The sequence below is a fragment of the Canis lupus genome, chromosome 23, assembly GCF_011100685.1.
Source record: "Canis lupus familiaris isolate Mischka breed German Shepherd chromosome 23, alternate assembly UU_Cfam_GSD_1.0, whole genome shotgun sequence".
Taxonomy (NCBI): Eukaryota; Metazoa; Chordata; class Mammalia; order Carnivora; family Canidae; genus Canis; species Canis lupus.
In genome coordinates this window covers 13,371,717-13,391,015 of record NC_049244.1, presented here as the reverse complement: position 1 = coordinate 13,391,015, position 19,299 = coordinate 13,371,717, and the positions used below count along the sequence as shown (strand labels likewise).

The window sequence follows — 19,299 nt, the reverse complement described above, 5'->3', positions numbered from 1 at the left end:
CGCTGCCGCAGCTGCACGGGGGACACGGATGGCTAGTGGGGCGCAAGGGCCATCCGAGTTGAGAGCGCGGCGGCCGCGGCCGCTGCTGAGGCGGAGACTCCCCGCCGCCGCCTCCACCCCCTGTCCCCCGGCCGCGCGGCGCTGAGGGCGGGAGCGCGCGGCGCTCTTCCCTCCTCCTCCTCGTTCTTCCTCCTCCTCCTCCTCCTCCTCCGGGTCCCCGCCCAGCACCCCTCGCACCAGGCGGCGGCGGCGGCGGCGGCGGCGGCGGCGGCGGCGGCGGCGAGGAGCGAGACCCGCCGCCGGGGCACAACATGGCGGAGCCCTCGGCCCCGGAGAGCAAGCACAAGTCGTCCCTCAACTCGTCCCCGTGGAGCGGCCTCATGGCCCTGGGGAACAGCCGGCACGGCCACCACGGGCCCGGGGCCCAGTGCGCGCACAAGGCGGCGGGCGGCGTGGCGCCGCCGAAGCCGGCCCCCGCGGGGCTGTCCGGGGGGCTGTCGCAGCCGGCCGGCTGGCAGTCGCTGCTCTCCTTCACCATCCTCTTCCTGGCCTGGCTGGCCGGCTTCAGCTCGCGCCTCTTCGCGGTCATCCGCTTCGAAAGCATCATTCACGAGTTCGACCCGTGGTGAGTGCCCCGCCGCCCCTCCCCTCCCCTCCCCCTCCCCCGCCCGCGGCCCGCGGCGCCCCGGGACCCGCGCCTCTGCCCGCCGGGCTCGTCCGGGACGCGGCCCCGCGCCGCCGCCAGGGTCCCGGGGCTCCCCGCGCGCCCCCCGCCCGGGGCCGAAGTTTCCCCCGCGCAGCCGGACGCGGGGCGTCGGGGTCCCCCGAGAGGCCCCCCGGGACGGCGAGCCGAGTCCCCCGCCGCGGTCGCGGCTGGCTGAGTCCGGGGCGGCCGCGCCGGCAGCCCGCGGGTCTCCCCTCGGCCGACTCGGGGCGGACTCCCCGCCTCCCCGCCTCCCCGCCCGCGCCTCTCGCGTTCTCTCCTTTCGACCGGCGCGTTTCTGCTGCCGGAGATGGGATCGCCCAGGGGTTGCCCTGTGGCGGCTGGAGGTGACTCCAGATGCGCCGGAGCCCGTCTGCCCAGCCTCGCAGTGTTACGCCTTTACGGTGCCTCCTTTTTTGCTCTCCTACACAAGAAGGGGAAAAGAGAGCGAGCGCGGCGGTGTAGGAAGGGAAATAATATCCCCGAAAGTGATCTGAAAGGTAGGCACTCTTATGTATTTGACGTTAGGTATTTTCAGGAGTGGCTTTTTTCCAAGGCCCCTGAGTGCACTCAGTAAGCACCTCACTGCTCCCCGATTATGTTGTGTTGCTTTTGAGAGCAAGACCATCACCCCGGTAGCCCAACTGTCACCCGAGGTGTGTGAGGCACGATATCCGAAAGCATGGCATTAGTTCCTTTATTGGTCTCTGCAGGAAGGTTTGTGGATAAGAGAACAAACTGCCACAGTGATGGGGAGCCTTAGGTTATAATCCAGAAGTTGCACGGAACAGCCGGAATGACCTGAATGTGTTAGGGAACTAACCTATAAAGAGCGCTAGCTAATTTAGGCACTGCACTGGTCTGTGAACCGTGTAGATAGGAAGATGGTTTTAAATTTTTCCCCAGCTTTGCCAGCCTGTTTGGGTTTTGTTTGTTTTTGTTTTATACCTGAGCCTATGCCTTTTGCACTAACTTGATTCGTGTTGACCCCCTTGTCAGCCTTGAGTTAATCATATATCCTTACAAGTAGATTTAACTAAACTTTAGGATATCTGTTTTTTTCATTTGAATACAGAGAGAATCTTCTTGAGCCATTAATATATGGATTATAAATATTTGGGAAAGTGAATTACCTATGTATTAAAATACCAGATAGGAAGAAGTTCTGTTATAGATAGAGAAATTGGTAATGCATCATCTATTGAATACAACAGAGGCCCGCCCACTCATGGAGAATTCGGTTTAGGTCAACAGTTGATCACTGGGACATTATCCTTGAAGAGGTTTTAATTTTTTTCTAACACTTAAAAAAAATGAGTTTTATGTTGTTTGAAATCATAGAAGAAAATACTGTGAAGCCTTAGGAACGAGATACAGTGTTCTGAGTCTAGGTTTGAAACACTTAAGCAAATTAGATAAAAATGAAATTGGAACCAGAAAATGAAAACTGCTAATATTTTACTGAACAGTGTAAAAAGAGAAAGTTGCCTGTTTAGATTACAGCAGCAGAAGTGCATGGTGACCCAACATGAAGGGTAACAAAAATTGTGAATAGTTATTTCTGCAGAGAATATCTTTTTTGTAAAGGCCGGATATTGTTTAGTAAGAACTTTGAGGCTGAAATTAAAGATTGCAGAAAAATTCACAACTGAATGATACAAGGTGATTTTTATTTTCCCTTATTTTGAAGGAAGATTAGAAATCTGCATCAAGTCAGCCAAAAATTACTATTGAAATTGAGGATTGTAATTATGAAGTCTTAATCAGGTTGCTTCACAGATAGTATTCCTTTCTATTTTTTTTAAAGTATGGCAGAGAATTATAAAAGTCGATGTTTTTCAAGTTTCAAGAATATGCTTGGAGAGCATAACCTTTTTTTAATCCATGTGAAAATTTCTTTCACTTCTATGTTTTCATGTATAGAAACACATTTCAGAAATACTGTCCTTTAGTTAAAGGTATGAAATTTGAACTTTATTCATATACACTAATTTAAAGGTGTATATGCACCTGTTTGTTCTTAAAGATCTACTTAATTTAGGTCTTCTGCTTACTGGTAGTTTTGATAATTATATTTTATTATATTCTTGATTAAATGCTCCTGTTTATAATGTTAGATAATTGTCATTAGTATTAAACAGTCTTTTTTTTACAATAAAGGAATCGTCCCTATCCCTTACTGTGAGCAGAGATTTGCCATTATAAATTTAATGTCTAGGTATAATTTGGGTTGACTTAATGAGAAAATTAGTTTTCAGACCAAAAAAAAAAAAAAAAATCCCTAGTTTCCTCACTTTTGTTTTTTTCATGTCTTTTGAAGATCTCAAGTAGTTAGGTATCTCATTCTTATAATCCATTCTTTTTGAAAAATTTTGAAAAGGGTTAGATTGTCTATCGTTATTACTTTGGATTTTTAAAGCAATTTTTCTTCAAAGCTACTAGGAGTACCAACAGTTTGATCTTTAATCCTAATACTCTAGTGTTACACTACCTTCGGAGTCTCTCAGATTACTATTTTAACATACAGCAATGACATGAACTTTCAATAATATTTAAACATTTCTTTCACATTTATATCAACAAACCAATTTATTCTGGCCTTCTCTTCCCTTTTTTCATATCTCTGTTACTGGCTTCATTTCTGAAGTCTTCTTAGTGAAAAGTTTACTTTTTCAGTTTGATTGAGAGTTATTTCTATAATTTACAGTAGTTCTCAAATTGCGTAAGACTCTAGTTAGCTGCCAGAGGTGACTCATTGTCACAAAGTTATACTTGTTTTTTAAATTTGTCACTCTATTTATTTTATAAATCTTACGGTTTTATAAGGGTTGATATATAACATTGGATATTATATGTTTACTGAATTTTAAAGTACACTACCCCCCCCTTTTTTTTTTAGAACTTAGCAACATTTGTGGTATGATCTCCTCACCACTTTAGTAATTCCCCCCCCTTATCAGTTGAGTTTATCAGACATGAGGAAGCAGTTTGAGAATATGTTGTCTGTACTTGCCAAACATTTGGTTGAGCAACTAGTTTAACAGCGCCTAATTTTATCTTTTTATCTGGAGCAAAATGTAATTTCTACTTACTTTTGTTGCGACTATTAATACTTTTACATTATATTAACCAAATACCTTTTCCATAACTGTGCTCTTGTTCAATTGTGGTAGCTTTGCCCATAGCTCCCTATGTAGGGAGAGCTGCCTTTTCCCTGCCTGCACAAGTTGCAGTGGGTTCTCCTTAGAGCCCTTGAGAGAGAATTCTCTGAGCCTCTCTGAGTTTTGGCTGCTGTTAGCTGTAAAAGGGCGGCAGACGTCTTTTTGCAGGGCAGAAAGCTGCAGTTTAGAATTGAAGCTTAGAATATAGTTTTTCGAAGAAACTATGATATAAATAGATTAATTAGTGCAAACATGTTTTCAAAGGATTGATAAACCCATGGAACATAAGCTGTTAGTGAGCTGACAACTAGTTCCTACACTTTGAGGTCTCCATGTTTTTCTTCACTTTGCAGATGAAAAAAAGAGGCTATTGACCTCAGTTCTGAAGAAGACAAAAGGGGTAACAAAACCAGCTCTAGAAAAAAACATCTCAAATCTTAAAAAGTTACTTGGACTGTCATCATTAGCAACAGCAGTCCACCTGCAGTTCAGAACAGGTATACAGTCACTGGATTCATTGTAATTTACAATTTTTCTAGCCTTGAGCTTAAGATCATTGTAAGTTACAAGAACACTTAGGGTGGAGGTTCAGGGAGTGTCTTGAGCAGCTACATTGGATAATAGGATCAGACCTGCTCCCATTTGGTGTGATGGTTCTTAATAGGTAGTAATCATAGGTTTCATAAGACATGTGGTAGTAGGTCCTGGGATGTTAGGATCTGACAGCAAAGAGTTTGGAAATTTTCCTTTTTGTTCGGGATTTTCATATTTTGAGAGCTTAACTTGAGTAAGACTGCAGACCTCTTACTGCCGGGAGTAGTTTGCCTAAAGATAACACTGGTTGTAGACCAAGCATTAGAAGCTCCTTATGGGCTCTGACCTCGTTGTTAACGAATATGGGGGAACTTAATAGCCTATCTATACTTAATCTGATTCTGATTTTTATGCTCCCTGTAGGTTATGAGTATTTTGGGATATGAGAAAATGTTAAAAGTTATCTTCATTTTAATATCTTAGTATTTGTCAGTGCATATGTGCTCTCAGAAATATTGGCAAGATTAATATTCTAGAGTGACAATCATATTTTTACTTACTTTGAAAACCTAATGCTCTTAGGGACCATACTACTGTTAACCCAAAGTATAAAGCATCCCACAATTCAGCAGATTAGTACATTGCTAAATTGTTAAATTCTAAAAATTTTTGAGCATACAGAAAAGTTGAAAGAATTTTATAGTAAACACTTCTCAGCACCTAGATTCTGTAGTTCGTGTTTTACTTTATTTGCTGTCATATATTTCTAATACTGCTTTTAAATTCTGCTTGTAGACACTGATAGTACATCGTTCACTGTAATATGAAGAGTGTTCTCTTTGTTCTCCAACTCCATGATTAAGAGGATCTCTTATTTCTGGACAACATTTGTTTTCTAGATTACTTGAACATAATGAGTACAAATACTGTTTCTGTATCATCCTCAATTGGACTGCAGGTTAGAATCAAGATTTAATCTTTCTAGATTTTGCTTAATAACTTACTTACCTGAGTACATCATAAGTTAATGCGGGTCTGTTAAATGACTTGACTTTGCCAAATCTGATGTCTCAGAAGAAACTCTTTAAGTTGTTAGAATGGTATGATGTTGGTTTTATTAGACTTAATTTATTGTGGAGCACCTAAATTCTTTTTGGGTTATTAGAAGCCTCTTACTGGTCAGCCTGTTGCTTACTCTGAGTCATATTTATGCTTTTTTTTTTTTTTTTTTTGCCGTGTTTTGTCCAGATGATAATGCAAAAGTGACTTCTTTTAGTCCCTACAATAAATAGGAAAAAGTGAAAACATTTTCAAATAATACAGGACCTATAAATACATGCATGGGCCAAAATAATAATGTTGAAGGGGAAAAAAAAATGTAAATGGTTAACCTGCTACCCCATCTTCACTCCTTTACTGATTCTGGTAGATATTTTTTGTTTGTAAATCACTTACTCTTTTCTGAGGAAGTTTCTGTATCCTCACTGGACCTACTTATGACATGAATAATTTCCAGGGATATAGAAATTGATATAGAAGGTGTCAATACAATACCATGGGATTAAAAAAAGTGTTAGATGGAGGTAAGGGTTGGAAGAGATAGAAGCAATTGCCAGAGGGCTTTCATTTTTAGGTAAATATTGATAAACTGGCATGTGTAGACTGAAATTTTATTTTCTTTGTAAAAAGAAACTCTTAAGAGTTTCACATGAAAGGCATCTAAACATACTTTGGAATATAGCCTGTACATAAGTTGGTGAATGCCTTTGTGTTGGTCAAGTTTATGCTATTTTTAGAAATATACTTTTCTGTAGAATTGTGACTGCTACAGTAATTAAATTGACTATATCATCTGTGAACATTTTTTCTGTTCTGTGGAACTTAGTGTTGCAGGATAACTTTAATATACATTCTAAACAACTTGATTTTAGATCCTAGAATTGAGGAGATAAGGTAACATCTTTTATTTCTGTAGATAAAAGATACTAAGATATTCCCCTAAGAATTGAATAACACAGGTCTGCTTGTCTCCAAAGTCTATGTCCTTTTTACTGCATCCTCTGCCTTCAAGGCAGGCTTAAATGAAAGTGTCCTGCATTTAATTTATGTTTTTTAATCAGCTGCCCTGATCTAAGTCTTAACATATTGGCCTATCAAAGTGCTTGGGCACAATCCATGCCTAGCTAACTAAGCTTACTAGTTGGATGATGGCTAATTTGTTTTGATGCAGAGAAGAGAGAAGAGTTGATGATGACTTCAAGTTTTTAAACCTGAATGACTAGGGAGTTTTCAGAGATGGAGCTTTTAAGGGGAATAGCTGAATGAGAAGAAAAGATGAATGAATCCAAGTGAATATTATTTTTATTCAGATTTATTTGGTCTGTAAAAAGTTCACTATAAGAAGTTTGGAAATATTAAACCATTCCAGTTAAGAGAATTATGGGGTGGAAGTTCAGCATAGACCCAGAATTCTATAGCCTACAGGACTTCCAGAGTATATGTTGGCTTGGTTTGTTTTCAGGGCTTCAAAGTAGCTGAACACCAAAGGAGTGAAGTACTTTTTTTAAGGTTGTAGTTTGGTTAGATACTTTTCTATTTTCTTTGCACCTTTGTTTGTATTAGAGGGAGTTTTGTGAGAAGTTGTTTGAAAATTGTTACTTGAGAAGATGAAGGGAAGCTAGTTTCTACCACTCACTTTAAATTGACAATATTGGAAATGTTGGCAATTCAAGTTTAGCTATGAAATCGTTTTTATGTGAAGTTTGACTTTTTTTTTTAGAAATGGTGATATAGAAAGATTGTGTGCTTCAGTTATCTGTAATTTCATTGGGTTTAATGGTTTCCATGCTTTAAGTTTTCAAATATTTTTTTACTTTTTTCTTCATTCCCATCTAAAGAGAAAAATTATAAAGACATAAAGAAAAATTATGTTTATATTAGTAAAGTATAAATGATTAGTTGATAACTAAATTGATAATGTTTCTTTTGAGGTTTTCTTTTAGCTACTTTTTTATGCCTTACAGATTTATCAGCTATTCTCCCGTAAAGATTTTTCTTCACAGGGCATTATCAGCTATTCTCCCGTAAAGATATTTCTTCACAGGGCAGTGTTCTTTCCTTCAGTGATATCTAGCAATCTTTCTACGCATGACTTCAGATGAATTTGGTTTTTAAACTTAAATTGGGTCTTTCTCTCCATACATAGATATCCATGGATAGATAATATTGTAGCATATGCTATGTCCTGTACTATCTTAAAATGTAGTAATTCATAATTAATTTCTAAAGTTCTCATATATGCACAGCTTAAATAATTGTTTATTGCTGGCCAAATGTGTGGAGTGGCATTGGTGAAAAGAATCAAGGAAAACTCCCTTGTGACCGGAAAACTCCCTTGTGACCGCCATGTTTATTTCATGCCTTTTTTTTTTTTTTTAATTGAAGTATAAATGACATAACATTATATTAATTTCAAGTGTATGGCGTAATGACTCTCAGTATTTGTATACATTTTGAAGTGATAGTAAGATGTTAAAATTTGTCACCTTATAAAAGTTACAAAAATTTTTTTTTCTTGTGATGAGAACTTTTAAGATCTACTTTCTTAGTGGTTTCATGCCTATTCTTAAAATACCAGTAACTCCTGAAAGTAGAATAAATTCTATTTAAGTAGGTTTTATTATTAAGGTAAATTATTAAACCATCTTACTACTTGTATAATCCACAGGAACAATAATGGAGCGCAGAATTATTGGAAGGCAGCGCTCTTGAAGTTTTTGAGATACTCTTTGAAAATGTCTTAAATGTTTACATAAGCATGAGAAAAATGTTCTGCAAAGGCTTTTGGTGAGAAAGTGTTTGGTTTCAGTCTTTAAAAATTTTTTTTCTTTTATGGTGAAAAGTAACACATTCTGAAAAGTATATAAACCTAATGTACAATGTAATGACTAATTATAAGATAAACACTCATGTGATCATCACCCAGATCAAGCAATAGAAAATATTTGCCACCACCTCAGAAGCCTTGATGTGTGCTTGCCTTCCCTTCTCCCTTATATAGTAATTACATACTTTTCTTCATAGATTGTACAGTTTTGTGTGCATTCCTAAATAATATAATTTAGTTTTGCCTATTTTAAAACTTGAGATAAATGCACTTACAGCCTTTGTGTCTTGTTTTTTTGCTCCACATTGTATTTAAGATCCATCTTCGTTGATCAAAGGGTTGTGGAGAATATGTGGCAATAAGATTTAGCAATAATTTGATTAACCAGGCTTCTTACCCCCCCTGAGGAGGTTGCCTGCTCTTTTGCAGCAGGAAATACCTGTAGGAAAGGGAAAGCATCCTTCTCTTCACTTGAGATCAAAAATTATCTCAAGATTGATCTTTTGAGCTGGAGTCAACCTTGTCTCCAGATAACCTTGACAACTTTTCAAAAAGTACTAAGTGGCCAGAGAGATTCAGTCTTTTAACTAACACTGAGACTACAAGAAAGAGAGGGTAAAAGAGGAGACATCGCTGTCTTTGAAGAGACAAATGATAATCAGATAAATGCAAAAGTATTGCTTTTTAAACTATGGCTTTTGCCAACTATTGTTTACTTTAAGGTTTATATATTGAATTTTATATAAGGTAGGGAGTAGTTCTTGAAAGAAAGAAGGAAAGAATCTTGAAAAGGGATCTGAGCTGAAAGGAATTGAGAACTCCAAGAATGGGTTGTTCAATATGTTGGTATCTTTGTAAAGGATTACTCTGTATTCTTCTTCCAGTCTTCCATGGCTACCTTATTTTTCTTTCCCATATCTTTATTTCCTTTATTGATTTAGTAACTGTCTTGGTCTTCAGGGAGAATAGGGGAGGTTTGATAGTAGGATCCTTTCAGAAACTGTTCTCAGGGGATAAAAAGTTTTATTCAAAGAATAGTAAAGGTCAGGCATTGAGTAATATATACAATTGTTGAATCACTACGTTGTACACCTGAAACTAATACAGCATTGTATGAACCTTCATAACGGAAGTCTTCAGTTAAAAAAAAAGAATAGTAAAGAGAAGGTCATGATTCTTTATCTAGGAACTTGAAATCTGTTGTAGTGAGTGTGGAAATTTGGCTCTATATGGTAGCAAATGATAAAGGATATTGGAAATGCATTTTAGCCTGTAAGCTTTTCTTTTAATTAGAAAGCAGTTCTTGAGTGAAATAGTAAACATGAATGCTCTCTAATGCATGTCTGTTTATTGGTCGGAATGATTTTCATAAAATTTGGTATTTATCTGCTGTCCATTAGTGAGTAATCCATACTACATGAATGGGTAACAGTTGATCTCTTCTGTAAACAAATAAAGGCTTGTTTACCGTAGGTAATGCATTTTTGAAGAATTTAAATCTAGGACTGCCTTTCTTCAAACTCCCAAGTTAGTCAGCTAGAACAGTATTTCTACAGAATTCAAACTTAAAATTTAAACCCAGTATCATAAGAAAAGTATACACATGCTTATTATCCCTTCTCACCTATATCCCTTGTAATAATAAATGCCAGAGAGAAATATGAATGACTTTGATTTAGGCTGTTTTTGAATAATGGTCCAACCCTAATGATTTAAGCTTCTTTAACACCTCTAGTATTTGTCTTGTTTGAATTCCCCAGAGAAGTAGGGATAATTTTTTGAAATGTGTTAACTGTTAGGAAACATGTCAGCCATACATCTTTGAGCAATAACAATCTAATATAGTTTAATTTGCCTTGTGTGAGAGGTATGGATACATATTTTATTGATCAATATAGAACAAACTTACTTTGGTTAAATTTTATTCAGGGCCCTTCATTTAACCAAATAGGCGAGAGCCATTTTGAAAATTTTAACATCTGTACAATGTAAAACACTGAAGGGGATTTAAGTTGTTATTTGTTCTTTGCCTAAGGTGGTAAAATACTATTATGGTGATAAGGTTCTTATTTTCCTCTCTAATGAATAATATTATTAGTAATTTACCATAGAGAGGTAAGATCCTTTAGGGTAACAATATCATTTCTAATCATCCTAGAATATCCTACACTGTATTAGGAACATAGTGGGTGTTCAATTTATGTTAACATGGATTCTTATCCTTAAAGATAACCACATTTGATAGTAATAACCCAGGCAGTCTCTATTGTGTAATACCTTGATAAACCTTGGATTTGATTGTGGTATTTGATTGAATACTGTGATTCATAGTAAGAAATACATATTTGGTCTTCATCTTCATTTCTGGCACAGAGCTCCTGAAACCTTTGTAATTTTCGAAGTGATGAGAGTGGAAAAATGGTATCTTTTGTTATGTTATTAATGCAGTGACTTTGGAAAGCCCTTAGGTCACCTAAGGATGGTGACTGGTTGGTTGCCAGTGAAACTTACCTACTATGTGATTAGGAGAGTTGGAACTAAGAGTCCTTACCCCTTGATCCCTGGATAGGGGGGAAGGGCTGGAGATTGAATCACCAGTGGCCAATATAATTTAATCAGTCATACCAATATGATGGAGTCTTCATAAAAACCCCCCAAAAGACAGTTTGGAGAATTTCCACATTTGTAAATATGAGATTTGGAGAGGGTAGTGTACTCAGAAAGGGTGTGGTAGCCTTATGCCGCTTCCCACAGATCTTGTCCTATGAATCTCTTTTGTCTGGCTGTTCCTGAGTTCTATCCTTTTATAATAAATAGGTAATCTAGTAAGTTAAATATTTTCTCTTAGTTCTGTGAACAGCTCTACCGAAGTAGTTGAACCTAAGGAGGGAGTCCCTGGAACTTTTGGTCTATAGCTAGTTGGTTAGAAGCACTGGTGACAACTTGGACTTGTGATTGGTATGTAAAGTGGGATTTGGGAGGGCTAGGGATATCAGTCTTGTAGCACTGAGCCTTTTGGGATCTAACACTATCTTAATGTCAGAATTAAGATGATTTGTAGGACAAAGGTGTTGGAGAATTGTTGGTAGGGAAACTCACCACTCCCTCCTTGGAATTTTTGATGAACCTCCTAGTAGTGAATGTCATAATCTCACCCTCAATAAAGGTGTTGTTTTAATCTTATAGAGAAAGTTGATGATGCAGAAAGGAGGTGATAATGCTAATGGAAAAATAATTTGTGAGCGTGAGTGATTGCCATCAGCAATTGGGAAATGGCTGGCTGGCTGAATATCTTAGGAGAACTTTAGGGGAGGGAGATTTTAGTTCAATGAGTATTTTTTCCAATGCAGATAAGTGTCTCAAGTTTTAACTCACTGTTAAGGAATATGGAATAAGAAAAGAGCAACCAGTTAATGCTTTTAACATTAAAAGCATTTTAATTTTCTCATTTTCTTCTCATTTTCATTCTCTCATTTTCTTGAGAAAAGACATGTCAGCAATAAAAGTAAAGTTTACAAGATGGCATTTTGTTTGAGCTTGTTGAGAAATATATCTTTTTTTTTTTTTAAAGATTTTATTTTTTTTATTCATGAGAGACACACACATAGAGAGGCAGAGACATAGGCAGAGAGGGAGAAGCAGACCCCATGCATGAAGCCCGACGTGGGACTCCATCCTGGAATCCCGGGACCTGGGGGACCGCTCCCTGAGCCGAAGGCAGCCGCTTAGCTTAACTGCTGAGCCATCCAGGCGTCCTGAGAAATATATCTTGATGTGGAGGAGTAGTGAGAATACAAATGATCATTGGGTATGTAGGCATTAAATTCATACAAATGATGAGTTTGGGTGGGGTTGGATTAATGATCCATTTAGTTTCTTGGCTCTTGATTTATTTAACTCTGATTATAACATCCCCCACCCAAAAGTACAGCATTCCAATGAAATCTTTTATGAGCCAAAAATGCATAAAGCAACCATAAATCTATGTGGAAAGTTTTTGGGGGGGTTCCCAGACCCAAAAAATAACCCCACATTTTTCTGATGCACAAGAGGCATAGGCTTAAAGGATGCACAAAATGAGAGAGAGACAGTTGCTCACAGACAAAGTTCAAAGCTATGGTGGCTTGATGCTGAGTATTGTTCCCAAGGGATGGAGCTCATTGATGGTGCCATTCTTGCTACTTAGGATGCAGGCTGCCTCCTTAATGGCATGCTGCAAAATAAACACTGAACACTGTTTTTCCTTTTTACCATTTTCCGTAAAAGTGAAAATTCTTATCGAGAGTAGGTACTCATGTAGATTGGTGTGGTAAAGTTGAAGGCAAAGTGGCGGTAGAGGAGCGGTAGAGGAACTTTCAAAAAGCTGGGGATACCTGTACTGGTAATTAATATGGAAATTAACACCTTAGGAAGCCATCACAGCTCTGACTGATTTCATTTAAACTTACCACAAGAGGTTAAAGGGTACTAAACAAAAATACTCATTAGGGATGGAATGAATTGCTTGTCTCCAAAGTGCCTGCAATAGAAATAGCTTTGTTGTGTCTAATCACTGGGAGGATCATTGAATATTGTAGATCCTGAGAGTTAAATAAGCCAAAATATAAAGTCTTTACCTTTTTTTCTTTTCTTGGTTTATTTAAAACATCTCTGTACCCTGTGTGGGCCTGGAACACATGACCCTGAGATAAAAAGTCCTGTGCTCCTCCAGCTGAGCCAGCTTGGTGCCCAAGCCTTTACCTTTTATTTTTTATATTTTTTTAACTATCAAACTCTAACAAAATGACTGGTCAGCTCTTTGTACTATTCTGTGTAATAGTAGTAACATTCCTGTAAATCCTAAAACTGATATGTTGTAATGATCTCACCGGATGTTTTTGTGTACTTCTTAAAACTGTTATCCATCATTGTGCCTTTAAGTCTGTTATAGTGAACAGGATTTGTTGAACATACTGACAAAATATTGCATATGTTCTTAACTGAAAAAAAAAAAGATTCATGGAAGTTTAATTTTAAAATCATTTTTACTCTACACCATAGCTAAAGAAAACTTTATTTTAATAGGCTAATAAGCAGCTTTCTGGCATTAGAAGGAACAGGATAATGAAATAATATGTGAGAAATGAGATAAATCTAATCTTAAATATAAAGGCCAGTTATTCATTCAAAATAGAAAAATTAGCTTGAGAAGCACAAGCTTCCTTTTTACCATTTTTTTTTCCCAAGATATATTTATTAATTTGATAGACAGTGCACACATGCAGGGGGAAAGGCAGAGGGAGAGAATCCCCAAGCCAACTCCACAACTGGCACAGAGCTATAAACCATGCAGGGCTCCAACCCATGACCCATGAGATCATGCCACCCGAAACCAAGAGTCCAATGCTTAATGGACTGAGCCACCCAGGCACCCTGCAACTAAAAAATTTTTAAATATTTTTTGAAGGTTGTTAAAATGAGTGGCTCACTTAGAAAGGGGGATCTTTTCTTTTTATTCAGTACACTTTATTTTGGTTGTTTAAAATTTACCGCATTTAAATAAGGTATAATATAAACAGCATTTAAAATAAAAATTTTCCTTTTGAAGTAAAAATAATTCTAGACCTTTAAAAAGATTGTAGTAAGTACATGTTAGAATTGTTGGATATGAATTGCAACATAATAAAAAGATGTAAATCTTTATAAATCAAACTATTGAGAAAGCATATTACATTTAAAATGTATATGCTACATATGTAATTATGAAGATAATGATAAACACCTATGTGAAACCCCTACCCAACTACAGAACTAGGGCATTACCAATTTCACATCTATCCATATTTTTTCTTTAGCCTGTCCTCCTCATTTTCGTCTCAGCACTAGCAAACCATTATTACAGTTTTTAACATCTCCTTTGTCTTTTTTTTTTTTTTTTGGTGCCCTCTCAGAGGCCCGAATCTCCTTCATCACTATTTAAAAAAAAAAAAAATATATATATATATGTATATATATATGTGTGTGTGTGTGTGTACAGTCTATTGCTGTTTTGCTTTGTTTGGAGCTCTAAAAATAGTATTATTCTATATATAATTTTCTTTGATTTGTATTTATACATTTCCTGGTTGATGAATATTTGAGGTTCCCATTTTTTGCTTTTATAAATAATACTACTGTGAACACTAAAAACTATTTTCTAATGTATATGTGTGGATGGTTGCTAGAGTAGATACCTGGGAATTTTGTGATAATTTTTGTTTAAATTCACAAAAATATAGCACCCCAAAACTTGGTGACAAAAAGTATTGCATTGTTTCATAATTCTGTGGGTGTAGTGGGAATTTTTTATGCTTCATGATGTCAGCTATGGTGCTGGGATGATTACAGTAATCTGGAGTGTCAACAGGCTGCAGTCAGCTGGGGCTGGAAGTGCTAGGATGCTGTGCAGCCTAAGATTGGAGTCATCTGGAGTCTTGATGGGAGCTCAGCTGTGGTTCTTAGTTCCTTCATGTGACTGCTTAGGCTGCCTCACAGCATGGCAGCTGGATTTTCTTTTTTTTTTTTTTTAAGATTGTATTTATTCATGAGAGACAGAGAGAGGCAGAGACATAGGCGGATGGAGAAGCAGGATCCTCACAGGGAGCTCGATGTAGGACTCGATTCTGGACCCTATGATCACTCCCCCGGCCTAAATAAGGCAGATGCTCAACCACTGAGCCACCTAAGCATCGCAGCATCTGGTTTCTAAGAAAGAGCATTCCAAAAACAAGAAAGCTGCTTGTCCAACTAAGAGGTGTGGAATGGTCAGTGTCACTTCCTCTATATTTTATTCAAAATAGACACAGGCTTATCAGTCATACTGGTAGGGACAGAATTATTTAGGACCAGTTTTGGAGACTGGTTACCATAGTGCATTTATCATTTTTTTTAAGATTTCATTTATTTATTCATGAGAGATACACAGAAAGAGAGAGGCAGAGACACAGGAAGAGGGAGAAGCAGGGCCCCATGCAGGGAGCCTGATGTGGGACTGGATCCCAGGACTTCAGGATCATGCCCTGAGCCAAAGGCAGGCACTAAACTGCTGAGCCACCCAGGGATCCCAACTTTGTGTTTTTATGTTTTATACTTGTGTCTTTGGTCAGTTTTTTAACTTGATTATTTTGTATTTTGAGGGGAGGGATATTAAGTCTGGGTTAAATTTGTTGCAATTTTTAAAAAAGATTTTATTTATTTATACATGAGAGACAGAGAGGGAGAGAGAGAGGCGCGGAGACACACAGGCTGAGGGAGGAGCAGGCTCCACACAGGGACTCCAGGATCACGCCCTGAGCTGAAGGCAGATGCTCAACCGCTGAGCCACCCAGGCGTCCCAATTCGTTGCAAATTTTGTCTTATTCTTAAGCACTATAAGATAGGTAGATATTTTATTACCCCCATTTTACAGACAAGAAAAGTAGTATTGTTTAGTATGTTGAGAGAATACTATGTGAAGTCAGAAGCCTCTGGTAATACATTTGGTATTAAAAATAGCACGTGCGGGCAGCCCTCGTGGCTTAGCGGTTTAGCGCCGCCTTCAGCCCAGGGCCTGATCCTGGAGACCCCGGATCGAGTCCCACATCGGGCTGCGTGCATGGAGCCTGCTTCTCCCTCTGCCTGTGTGTCTCTGGTGCGCGCTCTCGCTCTTGCTCTCTCTAATAAATTAATAAAAAATCTTTAAAAAAATAGCATGTGTAAATGTGCACAATTATGAAATGGCATGATGCTTCCATCAGTCTACTTATTACACCCCTCCACTTCCAAAGGACTGAGGTTTGGAAAAATTTACAAGTATTTTTTATTTGCTTATGGTCTGTTGTATTCTGGGTAAAGTGCTAAGTGACTTGGCCAGAGTGACAGAATTAGAACCAGTACATCTCCAAGTTTTCTCTGGTCTTAACTGTCTCGCCTGTACCCATACTTTAGTGTTTTTTTTTCCCACTAAATTGTTCAGTTGGCTCAGTCACTATCTGCCAGCACATTTCAAAACTTATGTTTTTGATAGCCAGACTAGTTCTGCTGTTAGAACTATTTTCCCACTTTGAGGGTATGCTGGAGTTTTCAGAAGGCAGTGGTAAGGAATTGGCAGATATTTGAGATTTTCTTGACTGATCCCACCTCCAAACTTTATCAATAGGAATTAAGTTTCTCAAGTGTTGTGGTCAGAATATTTTTTCGAAATTATAAAAGCCAGAGATTTACAACCAGTATCCAGATATTTAAAAAACACAGTTTTAGGCATTGAATGCAGTGAGTTGTTTTAAAAGTGAAAGTACTACAGAGCAATTCTGAATTCCACAATGCAAGACTTTAAATGAGACAACTTTCTGTCATGCTTAAACAAATACAAAATACACAGAAATGAACTTGTAGATACATCCCAGCTCTTAAATTAGGAAGATTGTTCTGTGTAAGAGTAGTTTCCCATCATTACAATTCTGTATGTTGCAGACAGATTCTCTAGTACAGCTCTCCAGTGTAAAAGCAGTGCTTCAGGGAGCATGACTTATTTTCATGTCCCTTCAGATTTCTTGGATCTAAGATTCAAAGGCAGAAATGAAAGTCTATAATACTTCTGCTTATTGGAGGAATTCTTTGACATGTAATGGAATACAGAGCATCTTTAGACTTTGACTCAGAAACATTTTCCGCCAGAGATACCAGCCGTTGTATGACCAAGCCTTTTATTCATTTTTATTCTTTCCTGCCCTAGATTCTTCCACTTTCAGTGTCATGCATTAGAATTAGTTACCTTTCTCAAGAAATAAAGTGAATTATAAGGTATTTGCTATAGTATTGATATAATGCTACCATGATGAAATGTAAGTGTCAAGTGCAATAATTTGGCAAAGAACGTAAAATGCCAGATTCTACCAGGTTGAACATAGTGTAACCCATTTGTAAAAAAGGGCGGGGGAGCAGAAGTTAAGTCCATTTAAAATTCAGTAAATGCATTTGCAACATTTGTAATTCTCAGAATAAACACATGTTAAAATAGGGTATACCCCAAATAGGTCTAATCTCAGGAGTTTAATACATGTTGTTATTTTACAGAAATGAGTAAAATTACATTAGATATGGGAAGGATACTAAAGTTTTCATGTAGCTCAGTATTTTCAGTCTCTTTCAACCCATTTCAAACAGGAGGAGAAAACTCTCTGCTTATTCTTTCTTAGCCCCTTCTTGAGTTATGTTTGCTGATACTTTGTTTGAAAAGTTTCTGATTAAAAACTAGGTAAATGGGATCTCTTTTGGTTTCTCTGGACTATAGAATGAATTTCATACCTAGAAGAAAATACAGAAGTCATTTGTTAGAGTACTTGCCAAAATGTTTTCCGCAGAATATCCCAGGAATTGTAGTTCAAAACAAAATAACCTCTGATACTTTAAATTTGGAAAAACTGCTTATCCCATCCACTTACTTATAATACATGTTAGCATGTTAAAGGCTGAGACATTCTTGAATACAGTGTTAATTTTATTTAATCTAGTGTTTACCGTATTTAGGAATTTATGTAGGATTTTTTAGAAAATTAATATTCCATGGAATGCATATTTGATGCTTATTAGTTGGAAATCTTATTTCTGTAGAATATGAATATATGTCCTGACTTAAATATGTGTAATATAATACATATTTATATTTTTAATGCTTATTTGGAAATCTTATTTATATTGTATAATATGTAATAATTACATAATATCAATAAGTAGATATTTAATAACAAAAGATAAGTGTAAATATGACATGTTTATATATATTATGTTTGTTGGAGGTCTTTCTTTTTTTTCTATAATAAATGAATGTGGGATCCCTGGGTGGCGCAGCAGTTTGGCGCCTGCCTTTGGCCCAGGGCGCGATCCAGGAGACCCGGGATCGAATCCCACATCGGACTCCCGGTGCGTGGAGCCTGCTTCTCTCTCTGCCTGTGTCTCTGCCTCTCTTTCTCTGTGTGTGACTATCATAAGTAAATAAAAATTAAAAAAATAAAAAAATAAAATAAATGAATGTGTGTGTCTGACCAAAATATGTATTATACACATATGTATGTGTGCTATGCGGAGAGAAAGAAAATATATAAGTGTGTGCAACTCTTTGCCTTTTGCCCCGGTTTTTTAGATTTCAGTGTATATTGGATTTAACTGAGCAAAAACTGTCATTAGATAGTTTTAATTTGTCAGATTCACTATTTGATTATTTTTAAAGATTTATTTATTTTAGAGAGAGAGCTCGTGAGAACACGTGCATCAGTGGGTGGAGTGCACCAGTGGATGGAGTGGCAGTGAGGAGAAAAAAAAAATCTCCAGCAGACACTGCTGAGTGCAGAGCCCAGTGTGAGGCTTAATCGATCTCAGGACACTGAGATCATGACCTGAGCCAAAATCAAGAGTCTAATGTTTAGCTGACCGAGCCACCCAGGTACCCCCAAATCCACTATTTTCTATGTGATGCTAGAGTTTTTTTCAAGTTTTTTTTTTTTTTTTTGAATGGCATTAAAGTACTTTTATCAGCCTGTTATTTTGATACAATTTTTTGGTGCCAACTTGTCATTGTCCTTTCCTTTTTTTCCAATTAGTTTATTAAGTGCGCTTTATAAAGCAGAACAGACCCTCCTTTTTCAAATGAATACTTAGGATAACTGATAGTTCATGGTCAGTAAGGCAGAAGTTAGAAGACAAGACTGCAACATGGATCTTGTTTCCAATTAATGTGTTTGGAAGCAGTCTTGCTGTTTGTTCTTATGAATTCTGATACCTTTTTGATTTGTAGTGAATCTCATCTTAAGTGAGAAGGTATAGAGAAGTCCAAAAAAACTTTGCACGACAGTTTCAGCTTTTGAACAACCGGTTTTTTTGCCATGTGTTACTCAAATTGAAAAATAGTTTGTATATCTGATAAATACAGCCTGAACTCTGTTTAGGGAAGATCTTGAATCATTATTACTCATCCATCAGTTTTAAGAGCAGAGAAGTTAGAGTAGTCTTAAGACCCAGTT

At 37.7% G+C, this 19,299-nt stretch overlaps 1 protein-coding gene across 2 annotated transcripts in view; it reads left to right on the top strand.

Moving 5' to 3' along the window:
• The first annotated feature begins 296 nt into the window (after positions 1 to 296).
• The window catches only part of STT3B (STT3 oligosaccharyltransferase complex catalytic subunit B), a 106,724-nt gene continuing 87,721 nt past the window's right edge, over positions 297 to 19,299 (top strand). The window contains exon 1 of one of the 2 annotated variants that reach the window (XM_038570618.1): positions 297 to 625. In XM_038570618.1, coding sequence (XP_038426546.1) covers positions 312 to 625 — 314 coding nt within the window. In that variant the 5' untranslated portion in view covers positions 297 to 311. Of the gene's footprint in view, positions 626 to 8,200; positions 8,245 to 19,299 lie in introns of those variants that run through there. The other variant, XM_038570619.1, reaches the window with a different exon arrangement.